General features: G+C 30.4%; 2 protein-coding genes across 2 annotated transcripts; both read left to right on the top strand.

Annotated features, from left to right (window-relative positions):
• The first annotated feature begins 474 nt into the window (after positions 1-474).
• LOC114406621 (probable auxin efflux carrier component 1b) lies at positions 475-3,890 on the top strand. The gene is made up of 6 exons (XM_028369379.1): positions 475-1,772; positions 2,403-2,673; positions 2,770-2,855; positions 2,951-3,108; positions 3,220-3,296; positions 3,422-3,890. The coding sequence occupies exons 1-6, from the start codon at positions 644-646 to the stop codon at positions 3,486-3,488; spliced, it is 1,788 nt and encodes a 595-aa protein (XP_028225180.1). The 5' UTR covers positions 475-643; the 3' UTR covers positions 3,489-3,890.
• An 11,637-nt stretch (positions 3,891-15,527) lies between these two features.
• LOC114406622 (transcription factor bHLH106-like) lies at positions 15,528-17,237 on the top strand. Its single transcript, XM_028369380.1, has 2 exons — positions 15,528-15,948; positions 16,626-17,237. Exons 1-2 carry the CDS (start codon positions 15,640-15,642, stop codon positions 17,064-17,066), a joined length of 750 nt encoding a protein of 249 aa, XP_028225181.1. The 5' UTR covers positions 15,528-15,639; the 3' UTR covers positions 17,067-17,237.
• The last annotated feature ends 317 nt before the right edge of the window (positions 17,238-17,554 follow it).

The raw sequence follows: 17,554 nt of genomic DNA on the forward strand, positions 1-17,554 counted from the left end.
TGACAAACTGATCTGGTAAAAAAAAAATTAAATTCAACTCCTAAAAAATTAGTTTCACGTATACTTTAATAATAAATTAATCCATAAATTTTATAATTTAATTTTAAATAATCTTCAAAAAATAAAATTTATCATTAAATTTATTTTTAAATGTTACAATTTAATAATAAAATAATTTTATATAATTTGTTATATTTTATACGTTCATAAATTAAATTTATATATTTTATTTTTTAAAAGATTAATTTATTATCATATCACATTTAAAGGTTAAAAATGTATGAATATTTATCCAAAGAAAATAGAAAATAGTATTGTAATTAAAAGAAGAAAAATGTTATATAAACACTTAATAAATTAATCTATACACGAGAAAAAAATAGAAAAAATATAAGGTTAATAAAGTTTATAATGGCATAGCATGGAAAGATATAAAATGTTTAAAATAATATGGTGTTTAAGAAAATAGAAAGCAGGAGGAGGAGGTTCATTGTGTCTTTGCAGCAGCAGAAAAGAGTTATAAAAGCTTGAGAAAAGCCCCAGCTTTTACTCCTTGATAATGCCTTAAACTTAACTCAGCCCTTTTCCAACTTGTCTTTTCTCCGGCCACCGCTATCTTCATCTCTTAAACCTTATTATAACGATGATAACTTTGTGGGACTTGTACCACGTTCTGACCGCGGTGGTGCCGCTCTACGTGGCGATGATCCTGGCCTACGGGTCCGTGAAGTGGTGGAAGATCTTCACCCCTGACCAATGCTCCGGCATAAACCGCTTCGTGGCACTCTTCGCAGTCCCACTCCTCTCCTTCCACTTCATCTCCACCAACAACCCTTATGCCATGAACTACAAGTTCATCGCCGCAGACTCGCTCCAGAAAGCCATAGTCCTCGCAGTGCTCTTGGTGTGGTCAAGAACTAGCTCAAGAGGCTCACTTGAATGGTCCATAACACTCTTCTCTCTCTCAACACTCCCCAACACGTTGGTAATGGGTATCCCATTGCTGAAGGGGATGTACGGTGATGCCTCGGGAACACTCATGGTTCAGATTGTGGTGCTTCAGTGTATTATTTGGTACACCCTTATGCTGTTTTTGTTTGAGTACAGGGGCGCGAGGCTTCTTATAGTGGAGCAGTTTCCTGATACTGCGGCTTCGATTATTTCATTCAAGGTTGATTCGGATATTATTTCGTTGGATGGGAAGGAGCCGCTTCAGACGGAGGCGGAGGTTGGTGATGACGGGAAGCTTCATGTGACGGTGAGGAAGTCGGCGAGTTCGCGGTCGGAGATTTTCTCTAGGCGCTCTCATGGCCCCAACTCGGTGTCGTTGACTCCGAGGCCTTCGAATTTGACCAATGCGGAGATTTACTCGCTGCAGAGCTCGAGGAACCCGACTCCGAGAGGCTCGAGTTTTAACCACACGGATTTTTACTCCATGGTGAATGGTAAGAACAACAACAACAACAACGTGAGTATGAGTCCGAGGCAGAGTAATTTTGGAGGCTTTGATGAAGAAAGTGGTGGGGGTGTGAGGGTGAATGGTGGTGCTGGTGTAGGTGGGTACCCTGGGCCTGCGAATGCGGGGATTTTTTCTCCGGTGGCGGCGAAGAAGAAGGGTGGTGAGAGTGGTGGTGGAGGGAAGGATCTCCACATGTTTGTGTGGAGTTCGAGTGCTTCGCCGGTGTCGGAAGGTGGAATCCATGTCTTCAGAGGTGGTGGTGGGGATTATGGGAGTGACCAGCTTCCTGTTGGTGGGGTGGCTCACCAGAAAGGTTTTGCTTTTTACGTCCTTTGACTTTTTTTCTGTTTTCAAACACAGGTTGTTTGTTTGTTACTATGTTTTGTTTGGTGTTCATTCAAAGTTTGTGGACTTGTTTGATAGTAGTATGTGTTTTAGTTAAAATGGAATAAATAGAAAGAGAGGAGAAAATTTGACTTCTAAAAGCTCAAAATATTACAATTTTCCTTATTTTTTTCATGTTTCATTTTTTTTCTATTTGGGTGTTCAAAAACTTGTTAAATAAACAAGAAATCACGTTTGGGATGTGAGAGTTATAATTATTAATTTTAATGAACGCGATATTTGTTTTCTTTTGACCTTACTAAACAGGCCTGTAATCTTGTTCAAATGTGACTTTCCTAGTTTTGTTGCGGGTGTTTTTTTGTCTCTTTTTAATTGTTGTTGGTGTTAAAGTTGGAGTGGGGTTTGTTGAACACCTGGACTGCCTTGGACTTTCCTTGTGTTGCCTTTTGTCTAATACAATAGTTTTGGTCTGTTAATCATGTTGTGTATCATCTACTATTTGGTCTTTTCTGGATCCAATAATGGTAATGTTTTGTTTGGAACTTGTGATTTTCTTTTGTTTTGATTGGAGGTGTGTTTTTTTCACGTTGTTGGTCAGATTATGATGAGTTTGGTCACGATGAGTTTAGCTTCGGGAACAGAACCGTTGCTAATGGGGTTGACAAGGAAGGGCCAGTGCTTTCAAAGCTTGGCTCGAGTTCCACAGCTGAGCTTCGCCCTAAAGCTCAAGGTGAAGCCAAACCTACTTCCATGCCACCAACAAGTGTTATGACAAGGCTCATTTTGATTATGGTTTGGAGGAAGCTGATTAGGAACCCCAACACATATTCCAGCCTCTTTGGTCTCACTTGGTCTTTGATCTCATTCAAGTATGCAATCAATGTTTCCTTGTTTTATTAATTTATTAGTTTCAATGGTTTTAGTTATACAAGTTTTAATGTTTTTGTGTTGTGTATGTGTTGCAGATGGAATGTTGTTATGCCAGCAATTGTTGCTAAATCGATATCAATTTTATCTGATGCTGGTCTAGGGATGGCAATGTTTAGCCTTGGTATATTCAATAAGATAAAATAGTTTGGCTTTGTTGTCTTGTTTGGTTATAGTGTTGTTGTATTGAGGTTTGAATTCCTTGGCCGGTATTTGTAGGGTTATTCATGGCATTGCAGCCAAAGATTATTGCGTGTGGAAACTCGGTTGCTTCCTTTGCTATGGCAGTTCGTTTTCTTACTGGTCCTGCAGTCATGGCTGTTGCTTCAATCGTAGTAGGGCTCAGGGGAGTTCTGTTGCACATTGCTATCGTACAGGTAAAAGGGGTCCCAACATTTTTTTCTTTAATGTAATTTTTGGTCTTTAGTTTTTTGTGGTTTTAAGACTTGATAGTTCTTCTAATGTATATTTATTGTGTGTATTTTTAGGCTGCTCTGCCTCAAGGGATTGTTCCTTTTGTGTTTGCTAAGGAATATAACGTTCATCCTGACATACTAAGCACGGGGTTTGTATTCCTGTATTCTTCTTCATTTGCTTTTGCTATTTTATCATAGAACTTGAACTGGTTAATAGTGAATTAATTATCATGCTCCTACTAACGTTTGTTTTTGGTTGTTTATTTTGTTGCAGGGTTATATTTGGGATGCTAATTGCTCTTCCTATTACTCTAGTTTACTACATTTTGCTTGGACTTTGAAGCATGTTGAGGACGTGAAAAAAGGAACCACCAAGTCACGAAAAAAAAGAGACTAATTGCAGTGGATATTACACTACCCTTTTGTTATATTTATAGGTTAATTTTTTTGGCATCCTCTAACAATGGTAGAATTTCGGAATGAAGTTAGTGAGAGAGGGGGGAGTGACGTTGTAATTAATCAATCTCCAAAACACAAACAATGGTGAGAGTTGGGAAGGCAAGGAGATGGTATATTTTAGGGCTAATGGCTACTACTAGGAAACTTTTGTTTTGGCGGTTTTAGCCTTTTTTACTGTGAACCCCACTCAACTCTTTTATTATATATTTTGCTTCGTTTTAATGGAAAAAAGAGAAAGTGAAGCTTGTTTGTAGTTGTCGACACCTTTCTCTTTCTTTTCACAAGTACTATACTACTTCTACTTTTTCTAAGGCCAAAAGGAGCATGAAGCCGATTGGGAATCTCAATCTCTATCCTATGCCATGCAAAGTGTATAAGAATATATATCTATCAACCAACACAAGTGATTTTTCTAGGGCAAAAAAAGTGGCACCGAACAGAAACTTTTGCTTGCTTGTCTCTTTGGTGCTGTTTTTTATTTGAAGCATTTAACATCCTTTTTGAATGGCACAGGTTGTCATCCACAAATTTTAATTTATTGAGCAATGTTGGAAATTGAAGCTATTGCAGGGCTATGGCTAAGGTTGCTATTATGGTCCCTGCTGTTTGCAATTACTACTATACCACTACTACTACATAGCCTAGCCGCTAATCACAGCTTGCTAAAGTAAAGATTGCACATGCTTCTGCACCCTGGATAGGGTCTTCTTTACTTACCTAAATAATCTTTTATAGTTATTGCACATCACGTTGTTGGATCCCTTGAGAGAACAATAGCACTTATTGCACTATGGTTTAGTGATCCTTCATAAATACTCTCTCTGTCTCCTTTTATGATCTAATCATACTTCACGCTTGATGTATTTATTTACTTTTAAGTTAAATTATTCATATGTGATATTTATAGTTTTGAAAGTATTTTTTTCAATTCTTATAATTTGTATTTTAATTCTCTTTTAGTTCTTATAAGTTAAAAGAGATATTTTTAGTTTTTATTATAAAAAATATAAAAATAATTAACTATAAATTAATTATAAATTATCAATTATTTTTTATTATAAATTATCTTATGATAAATTAATTACAAATTATTTGTTAATATTTTTGTAATTAATTGTAATTAATAATATTATTTATATTTTAATGGTAAAGATTAAAATGAAATTAAAATATAAAATATAAAAATTAAAAAGATCACTTTTAAATTATAGAGACTATATGAGAATTAAAATATAAATTATGAGGACTAAAAAAATCACTTTTAAAATTATAGGAATTAAAAGAGAATTAAAATGTAAATTATATGTATTAAAAAAACTACTTTCAAATTATAGGGATAAAAAATATAAAAATCATAAAGTTATAAGGATCAAATGAGTAATTTAATTTTTTTTAAAGACTTGTTATAAGGAAATTATTAGAAAAGGTTTAATAATTTTGGGTGGGTGGTATGGGAAATGTTTCTTAAACTTTGCAAAATCATGTGTTAAGTAAGGATCATAAGTTATAGAAAGGACATTTATAACAAGAGCATAGGGAGTAAGCACTGAAAGATGGATTGTTTTTGCCTTTTTTGAAACGTTAGGGAATTATTTCCAAAAGGGTCCAAAGCTGTGTCCAATGATTAATGCGAGATAGGCCTTTCCTTTCTTTACGGATTTTACTATTTTAAGCGCGTCTTTAATATTTTTTTTACTACAAATGGATAAATCCTGATATAATAGTTAGAGCTAGACTGAATTGTACATTATTTGCTAGGGTTGATTTAATGTTTATTAAATTAAAATAATAAATAAACAATTAAAACTATTCTAACCTGTAAACAGCTGTACGTTTTATAATACTAAAATTTAGTAATATATGTTCAACAGATTTTTAGCATTTTAGAGATTTTTTAAAAGGTTCCTAATCTATACTCTAAAAGTTTGTAATTAAGCCCCTTGATTTATAAGTTATTTTTATTATCGGGTCTCTAATCACATTTCTATTAAAGTTCTGTTAAATACAAGGACTTGCGACATATTTGGTTTATTTTTTAAAACTATTTCGTGCTTTTAAAAAAATATTTTAGAAATTAGTATTTCTTAGTTTTCAAAATAAAAAATATTTTAGTGTTATTTTAATAATATATATATATATATATATATATATATATATATATATATATATATATATATATATAAAGTATAAATTAGCTTCATAAAAAAACCTAATTAAAAAAGTTAAAACGATTTAAAAACTAACTGAATGATTAAACAAATAATCAAGTAATGTTTTAATTAAAAAAAGACTAGCAATCTAATCTTTAAACTATTTTAAAAAAATTAGTTAGATTTATGAAATCTCAATGAAAAATGTGTTCGAGGATTGAATTATAAATGATTTCAAAGTTTAGGAATTTAATTATAATTTTTTTAAAAGAATTCTCAAATAATGTAGAAACTTACAAATTAATTTAGCGTATTTTATTAGTAAATAAATTTTATGTAGGCCTTCATTTAGAAGGTAAATTTCAGTTTTACTTTTTAACGCAACTTGTTTAAAATTAAATCAATGCAATAAGTATATTTTTTTATCAAGCAAAAAAAGGTTTTCATAGATGAATGTACAAGGGGTACCAACCCATATTACAACGTCAGCCAAAAAAAAAAGTCAGCAGAAAATATTTTTAACCAAATGATTTTCCATAAGTCGGACAACATCATGAATGATTTTGTTATATTTGACGGTTTTATGAGTTATTTTTTTTAACCTCAATTTAGGACAGTAGTTTCTAAGGGAAAAATAAAACCCAACTTCGTAAGTAAATACAATTCGAAAGTGGTGAAGAATTGACGATATTTAAGTAAATACTTTAGTTTCAACAACTGAAAGGTAACATCACACTAGTCCAGGGAACTAAAACAATATCAAATAAGTCATTGAAATGTCAAATAAATCCCTAGTTCATAGTATCATTTTGGTCCATAAATAAATGTTTACTTTATATTAAACTTAAGCCACAATTATTATTTTTGAATTAATGTGATTGTGGGTTTACATCTTCAGGACTTATTTGACATTTTTTTTCTACTATATCCATATACACACTCACTTTTTTTTTTTTTAAATGAAGTCACTAACATATATTTTAATATTTGATAATGTTGTTATCCATAAACATACATTAAACAAACCTCATGAAAGTGATGAGACCCAATATCAATGCTATGGTTCGTGTCAGAAAGAGTAAGAATAAAAGAAAAAAGAAATAGTTATATTTGATATTTAAACTTGAGTTAGATTGGACCATTAAGAGTCCTAAAAATTTGATTTGACTCATTCCGTTCAAATTTAAAAGTTAGATTGAATTTTTAAGAGTCATAAACTTTTTTTTAGTATCACCCGAATTAAGATTACAAGCTAGTTAAAATAGAACTATTCTTACTAGCTGATTTATGAACCGGATGCAAATTGAATTGTGATTGATTATATTTTCATTTTGATAGAATATAATTTAGTTTTAGCTATGGTTCAATCATTGTCAAATTATTGAATGTGTTAAGTTAGTTAAACTATATATTAAATATCTTATAGTGTGTTTCGTAAATATGTTATGAATGGAAAAATCACATCAAAATGATCATAAGTAATAATGAATAGCTTCTTGATTGACACCTAAAAATCACACTTGAAGGCTTAAAAAATGTTTATTTAATAAAAAAAATATAATTTACTTATCAAAATAAACAAAAAAAATTATATTTTTAAGTAAAAATAATTTAGACAAATATACTAAAACAAAATAGAAAATACTTATTTATTAAAATAAATATTTTTTAATCAATCAATTTAAATAAACTGATATTTTATATATCTCTAACTGTAATCAAACATAGCCTGCTTAAACATATACTTATCCGTTTAATATCCCATTTAATTTTAAAAAAGCTTTATGCTGAAAAGTCTTTAAATTTGTGCTCAACTTTTTCTGTATAATAATAATAATAATAATAATATCAGCAGTGCCGTTTAATTTGATGAACCTACATATTCCAAAATCTTTATGGTTTTCTGCTACTGTCTCTACTTTGCTCTTCAGCAATAATACCTACATCTCACTAAAGCCACTTTCATGATGTTGAATCATTTCAATCCTTCTGAAAGGCCGCATTTTCTGTTAAAGAAAAGCTGAATTCATGAACCAACAAACAAGGATCATAAACAAATAAATGTGAATGCGATATATAGTGAGAACAGCAATATTCAATTGCGTAATTCCTCTCCACGCCCGCAAATTTAGTCAATGATAGCTGAAAGTGATAAACTAAAAAGTGCTTTTTATGTGTGTATGAACCAATCTCAATCAAATTCAAAGCAGGTATTGTCTGTCGTGCAGGTATATATAAAAGGGCCATAAACTTTTTTTGCCCTCTCTTTTGATTAGCTCAAGTGAGAAAAAGTTCAATAAACTATTACAAGCTTATGAATATAATGATGAAACCAGTTTCATTTCCCTCATATTTTTAGTGATGTTTCAAAGAATGTGCAGCACATGCGTGTGCCACTTAAAATCACTACTCATCAGGCTTAGGCACTTTTTTTTCTCCCTCCTGTTCATAATGTTTTTGTTTTGTAATGAAGTTACTTTGTTGAATAATAAGTGGAACTATTTGATTGGCATGTTAGATGAAGCACAACCAGCCAATGCTATTCTAGTGATTAGAAAAATGCTTAGAAGGAGCTGTAAAGTCAAAGGGGAAAACTTGTATAATGTAAAGACCATGAAAAAACAGATAAGAAAAAAAGGTTCCAAAGAGAAATTTTATGAATCATATAGTTAATAAATTCATACAAATTTTTTTTTATAATAATTTTTTCATCATATCAATCTTTTTAATTCATATAATCTCTTCTTTGATCTTGTGTTGGTTTGTTTAAATTAAAAAACAATTTTAAAATAAATGTTTTTAATGTTTTTTTAATAAGTAGATAAGATTTGTTTTATCAAAATAAGTAAAAATAATTTAGATAAACACATTACAAAAATAAAAAAACTGTTTATTTTATTAAAATATTTTTTAAGAAATAAATTTAAATAAACTCAACCCTTATCTCTTTATTTATTGTACAAAATTCATATGCATATACAATTTCCCAATTACGAAGAGAAGAAAGAAAAAATACAACAAATGGCGTATGGAGAGAATTATAAAGAAGTTGAGGTAATTATAAAAGATAATATAACTTTCTATAAAATAAATTATACACTAGTACATATATATACTGGTGGAAAGAAGATGCATGTTTCGGTATTAAAATAATTAATTAAGAATGAAAGTAAACGATAATGAGGCAGGCACTAATGAAAATGTTGCTATCGAAGTGTAAATAATTGGTTTAGAGCTTAAGTGGAGTAGATCTCAAGTTCACAATGTTGACAAAAGAGAGATGGATTATGATTTATGAATAATAATGAAATGCATTGATGATTGGTCAGAACCGAAAAATTTTAGGTTCTTGTAAATTTAAGAGTAACTTTAATTTGAACGTACGAACAGTTTATAAAAGAACACAATTTGGTTAGTACTGTGTGAAATTATTTCTCTCAACCAGTGGGAAAAGTTATAAAAAAAAAAAACAGAGGCACCGTCGAATCTCGTGGATTTGAGCAACTAATGTACCTAAGTCTGTGGTGCTCAGGATTCTATGTGGCACGAAATTAATTAGATCTGCACCTCCAAGTCTCATTTTTGTTTGAGAGATACAAAGTGAATTACATGTATTTAAGGAAGAAGGTTAAACAAAAATTACGGATCTTATCGTTTCTGTTAATAAAATTAATATTTGTTGATAAAAATTTATAAAAATTAAAGACAAGATTTATAAAGTTTATAATAACTTACACACTTATTCAATAAAAAAAAAATCCCATTTTGAATTAACTCAACTTTGGACGAAAAAAAATAAATCTAAACTTCACTTTACTTCATATAATATGATATTTTTATTAGCTTAATACTGAATTTAAGAGTTTTTATTTGAATTATTATAGTTGTATTAATATGACTTTTTCAGATAACATATATTTCTTAATTTTGGTTTCTTTCTAAAATTTATGTAGTTACATAAAGTAATTAAAGTATTAACCCTACATTTATGGGCATGTTTAGGTTTTGAATTTTGGGTTTGATTTCAAGATTCACGTGTATGAAAAAAATGTCACAAAAGATGTTCATTGTAGCATCTATCTGATTGTATTTTAAGAGACAATTCACTTTGCGAATTATGGAGTTAGAGAATATTTTGTTTTAGAAAAACTATACCTGTGGCTAAACTTTTTTTTTTTTTATTATTAATATCGTTTTAGTTCAATTTTACAAAATGTCCCTCTCACATGTGGACATAAAGGGTGTGGTGTTTAAGGCCTTTTCCCTTTTTCAATTTGGTCAAAGGGTAAGGGGATGGATGGAATGGGATTTTGGGATGGCAAGTTTGAACACCTGCCCTTTTGTTTGTTCGTGTCTTCTCTCTCCACAAAAAAAAATGTTCAAAGTATATCTTTGTTTGAAAAAAGAGCTCCGAATTTAGAAAGACAAAACTAATTTTCTAATCCATATTGTTTAACTAATTTGCTTATTCCATTTATGGTTATATCAAGTTTTGGTTAAAAAAAAAAAGTTTCACTTTACTTAATTGGGTATGAGTGTTTCATTTTCATTTGTAATCACTTATTTATATGGTATTTTTTTTTAAAGGCATATGGTATATAGATTACTCAAATTAAAAAGCTTAAACTACATATGCAGCTCCATTTCTCCCCTCTTCTTGTTTGATCTATGTAAGGAAAATGAAGTTATTTACTTGAACTAAAATAACAGTTAATGTAGCTTAAAAATTGACTCAACAAAGCAGATTATAGGTTCAAGTTGTAAATTTGTAATATAAACTTCTAATGCTAATGATAATGCTTTTTTTTTTTTCTTTCTGTATTTTAAGGTCTTTGACATATGGCTGTTTCCCAAATTTGAGGCACTAGGACAGCGTTATGAGGTTATCAATGGATTACAAGCCCACTAGCCAATATGGGAATATGGACCCTAAAAGGCTAATATGGCATTACAATTATCCATTGTCAGTGGAGGGTCTCTTTCTACCAAAAAGAAAAAAACGTGGAGGAGGGTCTCCAAAAATATCTTGATTCATTATAGATTTTGCTTTAGATAATTTGTACATGTAATTAAAAAAATAGATAAATAGCCCTAATTATGAGGAAAAAAGCATTATCTTTTAAGTTTTTTTTTTCTTCTTCTTTGAACATACACTATTATATATACCTGCGTATATACATATTAATCAATCAAAATGCATCAATGATGAAAACACTATTATCTGGTTTGAATTAAAAGTTTTTTTTTATAAAAAAAAACCGTTATATTGTTTTTCCCTCTACTCAACATAACCGGCCGGTATAGTGACATATCATGACTTATGAGTGGAGTCAAGCAAATTGATGAGTGATGACGATTAACTCTAGAAAAAAAGGACTATAGGCTTTGAAAATATCCTATAATAATGAGAGAAAAATTAAAAGGTATTTGCTGTTAATTTGAAGTTATTAACTTTAGAAAATATTTTCATTTTTCTATTATTCTCTTTTAATTGTAGAAGGATTAAATTTCTCTGAAGTAAAAAATTAAAAGGCGTTTTATGCTTATTTGAAGTTATTAACTTTAGAAAATATTTGTATTTATTTTCTATGGTAAAAATATGCGAGATGCTTTAATTTTCAGTAAAAAAGGGTAGGCCAAACATGTAATACTTTTAAATGTCATATAATAAACAAATGAAACTTTTAAAAGTGACATTATTTTTGAAAAATCCAACCCAAACTTTAAGAGGTTTGGAAAGAAAGAGGATGAAAATGAAGAAAAATAAAAACTTAAATAACATGTGATCCATACTTTTATATTTTACTTTAGACTTAAATATGTTTTTTTTTATCTCTAATATATATTCAAATTTTACATCTAGTCTCTAATCAATTTTTTCTTTGCAATAGATCTCTTATACTTGAAAAGCTTCGTACGAGGTCTCTGTCATTAGAAGGGATCCATTAGCTGCTAATATGATCGTTAACTCTACATGTTAGCAAGCTATCTCTAATGTCATGTTGGATTAAATGTGACATGTGAGCTGATCATGTGTCGTTTGGCATGACATCATGTTTTAATGAAATTAAAATGAAAAAAAATAGAAGATTAGATTTCTTTATAATGAAAATTTTTGTTTGAGAATAGAATGAGGGTTGTGTCTTCTTCCCCTAGCATTGGTTATCATGATAGAGAAAAGGAGCTTAACAGTCTAAGATTCGTAGTAGTGCACCTCCGTATAACATTGGGTTGGCTTCATTGAGGGGTGTTTGTGCGAGTTAAATGTCCTCTAGTCCAGAAAAGAGAATGACATCCATGTGAGCTTCTTTTTCATCACTTGGGTCCCTATGCATTCATTGTTGGTGCAACAAGCCGGCGATTCAACTAACATTTCGAACCAAGAAGCATCCAAACAAGATATTTTGGCAATGCGATGAGTGAAATGTAAGAAAATGTTACTTTTGACATAGTTGGTTTCTACCGTGTTTTGATTTTCATTGTGTTCTATTTTAGGGTTCCTAGTGACTGTTGTATAATGTGTAGGAAGATAAGAGGTGTAATTTTTGAGTCTGTGATGATGATTTGCCAAAATATTTAAACCAAACTTTTAGAAGTATTATGGAAGTTAATCCTTATCTTTCACGAGTGGAGGAGTTGAAGCATAAGGTTATAACAATTGAAAGAAACTTGCATCACATAAGGAAAAAATTCATTTGTATGATAAACTAGTTCAAGAGTTAAAGAAGATCCTTGCAAAAGAAGAGGCTCAATCTCGGGAATATGCCAATGGTGTTGAAGAACTATGGAAAGAAATAGCAAAGTAACAGATAAAGACAAACATTGAGAGAAAGAGGGTAAAGGTCCTACGAGACATTGTGGTCTTCCTTTGGAGTTTGTTATGTGTTGTCACCATTGCATTTGCAATTAAGTAGATAATACAAATTGTTGTTTTTTGAGATGTACTGATTCAAAATATGTTGTGATCAAATTTAAGGTTGTGGAATTGGTATTTAGTTATTATAAACACAAGTTTGTATGAACACATTTAGTAATGACAGTTTTTGGATCATGTTTTTATTAAATTCCAAATCTTGTATTAGGTCCCTATATGAAATCTTTATTTTTAATTGTTTTAATTTAATTTTAATTCAATTCAAATATAATGTTAAGTCAAATGACATGTTGTCAACTTACGTGTCATATCTAATTTGACGCAATATCATAGATAACTTACTTATGTGTAGAGTTAAGAGACACATCAGTCACTAACAAATTTCTTTTAATGACAAAGATCTCACGCAAAACTTTTCAAATATTAGAAATCTATCATAAAGACAAAATTTATTAGAAATCAAATATAAAATTAAGATATCAGAAATAAAAAATATATTTAAATTTTTATTTTAGTCCAAAATTTTTATTTTAATTCATTTGATTTTTTAAAATATTTTTCCATACACCGAATGGATCCTAAGAAAGTGGAAAACTAAATGATCAATTCAATAGAGATGCACGAATACCCTCTTTCATACATCCCCTTGTTGCATGACATATAAATGATGTAATGCATATACAAAATTCTCTCTCTATCACGAGGTGTTTGAATAGTAGTTTAAATGTCCAATATATATATTAACAAATAATAACGATATGTTTGAACATTTTTTTGTTTTTAAATATTTTATCAACATCTTTAATTTTTAATTATTTTTTTTATCATATTATATCACTTATAGTACTTATATTTTTTTATTTTTTCTCTCAAGGTATAAAAAACGTTCGGGTGATTAAATATTTTTTTCTATTTAAATATAATAGTCAATGTAGAAGAATTGTCCTAGAAGACAAACTTCTGATTTTGGCCACTGTTAGCAATTAACCATGAACTGGATGGGACTATGGGAGTCTAATTTGAATTTATGAAAAAGCAAATGAAATCTATTGTATAGAGCTAATTATTTGAATTGAACTTTAAAGTCAAATCACATTATATTTTTTAAAGTAAGACGATTTTAATCAAATCAAGTTTAAACTAGATTCATTGATTTTATAAAAAATAGTTTTAATTAATAATCAATTTTTAAACGAGAATCAGATTTAAATCCAGCAATTTTAGAAGTCCAATTTTAATTCTAAAGCTGTTCAAAATCAAATTTAAAACTTTTTTAATTGACCAGTTTTGAAATAAGTTTTTTTTAAGCAAAACTGATTTTAAACTTTTTTTTATCCAAAGTTTCAATTTTTTAGGGAAATGAAACCAATCATTAATCCTGAAGGTTAAATAGAGAGATTAAGGGACAACAATGTTAAACTAATGGCATCCAATAATAAAGAAGGAGCTAGGTAGGGTTGTGGAGCTGTGGATATATGTGGAAAATTAACTCTTCCTACCATATTGAGAAATCTTTGATGCTTCTATGTCATTGCCATTCTTTGGTAGAAAAATGGTCTATATATAGAGATAAAATTTTGCATAAATATGATTAGAGTAATGCTAAATAGTAGGAAACAATTCACACGAACAGCACAAAACACAAATATTTGAATTCTATTGAATACAAATAATATATTAAAAAATAAAAATAAAAAGCAAGAGTTAAAATACACAGTAATAGTAATTCGTTTGAATATTTTTTCGTACCAGCAAGCAATTTCCATATGAATATAAATATGAAATATAAATTTTGCTTATTTAATATAAATGAGAGTGAAACAAATGCAAAATTTAAATACAATTTTGTTGTTTTAAATTTGAATACAAGAATATTTATTATCGTGTGTGGATAAAAAATGTGGATTATTATTTAAAGTGGATTCCACATACACGTGTAAACTGGAGAAGAGGTGGGACGGGAGTCAGAGAAGTAAATTGATTACCATATCAATAATGAAGGACAAATTTTACCATTTATATACAAGACAATTTATATTAAAATGTTTTTCAAGTTTTTTTTTTGGGTGAGTAGGTATTTTCGGCACAGGATTAAAGACAAATTTATCGAGTTACTAAAATTTGTTTAAAAATTATTTTTTAATAAATATTTTTCTATAAAGAGTATCAAACAATGAAACTAATAAGGGATCTAATTTAATTAATTCATGAGTAATGCATATGAGTAGTTATAACTTTTTTATATCTAAATTTAATTCTTATAAATAATAAAAAATCAAATATTTTTGCAAGTATTTTATGAGAAGTCATTAATGATTACATGACATATAATGATTAATCCGTAGATGGATTAGGATAATTTCATGTTCCTAATTAAACATTAATCATTTTATCCGTAGATGGATTAGGATAATTTCATGTTCCTAATTAAACATTAATCATTTTATGACATATAATTAAGTGTTATTAATTTTTTTATAAATAAAAAAAATTAAATACATGTCATGTGAAAATGAGTTAAGATTACTGATACTATATAATTTTAAACTATTAAATAATTTTTTTTCTTTAGGAGTTATAAGATTAATTTAATAATTAATGAAAAAAATCAAAGATTTTATATTATTTCCACTAAAAAAATTAATAGTTAATCATTGGATTAAGTCCATATTTCCTCTGCATAATTTTTTCATTAAAAAATGGAGAGAACCTAACCAATAATCACATACTACTAATTATATACAAATAACTGTATTATAATTTTCGAAAACAATAATTTAATTGTATAAAAAATGAAAAAAAAGGAAATGGGCACCGAAAGGCAGGAATAGGAAGTAGAAGGGGATTATTTGATTTGAATTTGCAGTGATATTGGAATGGTTTTTGGGTCAGTCAAAAAGAGCAATCATAAGCATCACTTCACGTTCACGACCACAAAAACTGAAAAACTGTACCACACTCACTCAGTCCCTTCTTATTATTAGCCCCCCTCACACCTACCCTATCATCATGCACCACTTTGCCTTTGCCATGGACAACTCTCACCTCCTCCAATTCCTTCCCAACACCACCACTTCCACCAACAACACCCCCTTCTTCCACCATGCACCACCACACACTCACTCCACCTTCTCTACTAATTCCTCCAATAATACTAGTTCCTACCCCTTCCACCTCTCCCAAATTACCGAAACACCCTCCCACCATGATAGAGCCCTCGCTGCCATGAAGAACCACAAGGAAGCTGAGAAGAGAAGGAGGGAGAGAATCAACTCCCACCTCGACCAGCTTCGCACTCTTCTCCCTTGCAATTCCAAGGTATATATACGTCTGAGATTTCACCTTATACTTATACTCTAACGATACACACAACTAACTAACTAATATGCTGTGGGTGTGACCTAGTTGCTACATATATAACTTTAATTTCTCCCTTAAACATATATAACTGGAAATCAATTAATTTCCAGTTAGGAAATTAAAAAATAAAAAGACACACATAGAGTTGTACACTCACACATATGTATATGTGCATTATTTATTTATTTCATTGTTAATTCTTCCTTTGGTTTTGATGAGTGTAATTGTCACCTTTTCTTTCTAGCTAGCCAGTTGTTTTTGAAAGATAGAGAGTGGTTTGTTCCTTCTTTTGATCTCAAAGGTTGCATACTTTTTGACCAACAAAGTTAAATCTATGTCTTCTAGTTGACTAGACTTTAATTTCATGGAATATGTACATACAGCAGGATGAGCTAGATTAATTTCTAGGAAGAACTCATAAAATCCAAAGTTTCAAAAGAGATTCGTATTCATTTCATGTTTCCAAAAAGAAACCCCAGCTTGATTCGTAAAGACATTGACACATAATTGAGTTTGGGAAAGTGAGTTTGCTTTTACAATGATAAGTTATACTATTAATATCATATTATACAGTACTATATGATATGTGTATTAAATTTTTCCATGGTTGTTGTTGTTGTTTGATTTTGGTTCAGACAGACAAGGCTTCGCTTTTGGCGAAGGTTGTTCAGCGGGTGAAGGAGTTGAAGCAACAAACATCCGAGATCACCGAGCTCGAAACCGTCCCGTCGGAGACTGACGAGATCACGGTGCTCGCCACCACCGGAGGGGATTACGCCTCCGGTGGTGACGACGGGAGGCTCATCTTCAAGGCCTCGCTGTGCTGCGAGGACCGCTCTGACCTCATCCCGGACCTCATAGAAATCCTCAACTCGCTTCACCTCAAAACCCTCAAAGCCGAAATGGCAACTCTCGGAGGAAGAACTCGCAACGTTCTCATCGTCGCTGCTGACAAAGAACACAGCATTGAATCCATCCACTTCCTTCAGAACTCGCTCAAGTCCCTTCTAGACCGGTCCAGTTCCGGCGACAGGTCGAAACGACGCCGTGGCTTAGACCGAAGACTAATGTCTTAAACCGGATACTGTTTCCATTGCTACACATGCAATATGTTGGTTAATTCGAATAGGTTTATGTGTTTGCAGGTTTTGGTAATGTAAAGCGAAATTAAGTTGGATGGATTAGGAGTTTAATGACTCTGTAATCAATTTTACACTCTTAGTCAGAAATCAGTTTTACTTTATTAACCAATCAAAAACTAGTATTAGTATATGATTTTTAAGATAATTATTTTAAAAATTAATAAATTTATTATTTTTAATAATTTATGATTGAATGAAAGTGTAAAACTAATTTAAATTTTTAGTGCGTAACTTATTTTTACTTATATTAGTTTAGGTTGTTATTTTATATGCATGGTAGTGAGTTAGTTAGGTAGCTAGGGTTTGTGTGATGTGTTTGGAATCTTTGCATGTGAACTTGGAGTTGCATGTAAGTAGGAGAAACAAGAGGGGTGGGAATCTTGCTGCAGGGTAATGGGGAAGGGAATGGAGTTTTTGTTTAA

The sequence above is a fragment of the Glycine soja genome, chromosome 3 (genome assembly GCF_004193775.1).
Source record: "Glycine soja cultivar W05 chromosome 3, ASM419377v2, whole genome shotgun sequence".
NCBI classification, from domain to species: Eukaryota; Viridiplantae; Streptophyta; class Magnoliopsida; order Fabales; family Fabaceae; genus Glycine; species Glycine soja.

What these genes read in the sequence shown, in the direction of transcription:
- LOC114406621 (XM_028369379.1), top strand. Translation starts at nt 644, where the DNA reads ATGATAACTTTGTGGGACTTGTACCACGTTCTGACCGCGGTGGTGCCG. An exon ending in TGGGGTGGCTCACCAGAAAG is followed by an intron (nt 1,773 to 2,402) that starts GTTTTGCTTTTT and finishes GTTGTTGGTCAG; the next exon opens with ATTATGATGAGTTTGGTCAC. An exon ending in TGCACATTGCTATCGTACAG is followed by an intron (nt 3,109 to 3,219) that starts GTAAAAGGGGTC and finishes GTGTATTTTTAG; the next exon opens with GCTGCTCTGCCTCAAGGGAT.
- LOC114406622 (XM_028369380.1), top strand. Translation starts at nt 15,640, where the DNA reads ATGCACCACTTTGCCTTTGCCATGGACAACTCTCACCTCCTCCAATTC. An exon ending in TTCTCCCTTGCAATTCCAAG is followed by an intron (nt 15,949 to 16,625) that starts GTATATATACGT and finishes ATTTTGGTTCAG; the next exon opens with ACAGACAAGGCTTCGCTTTT.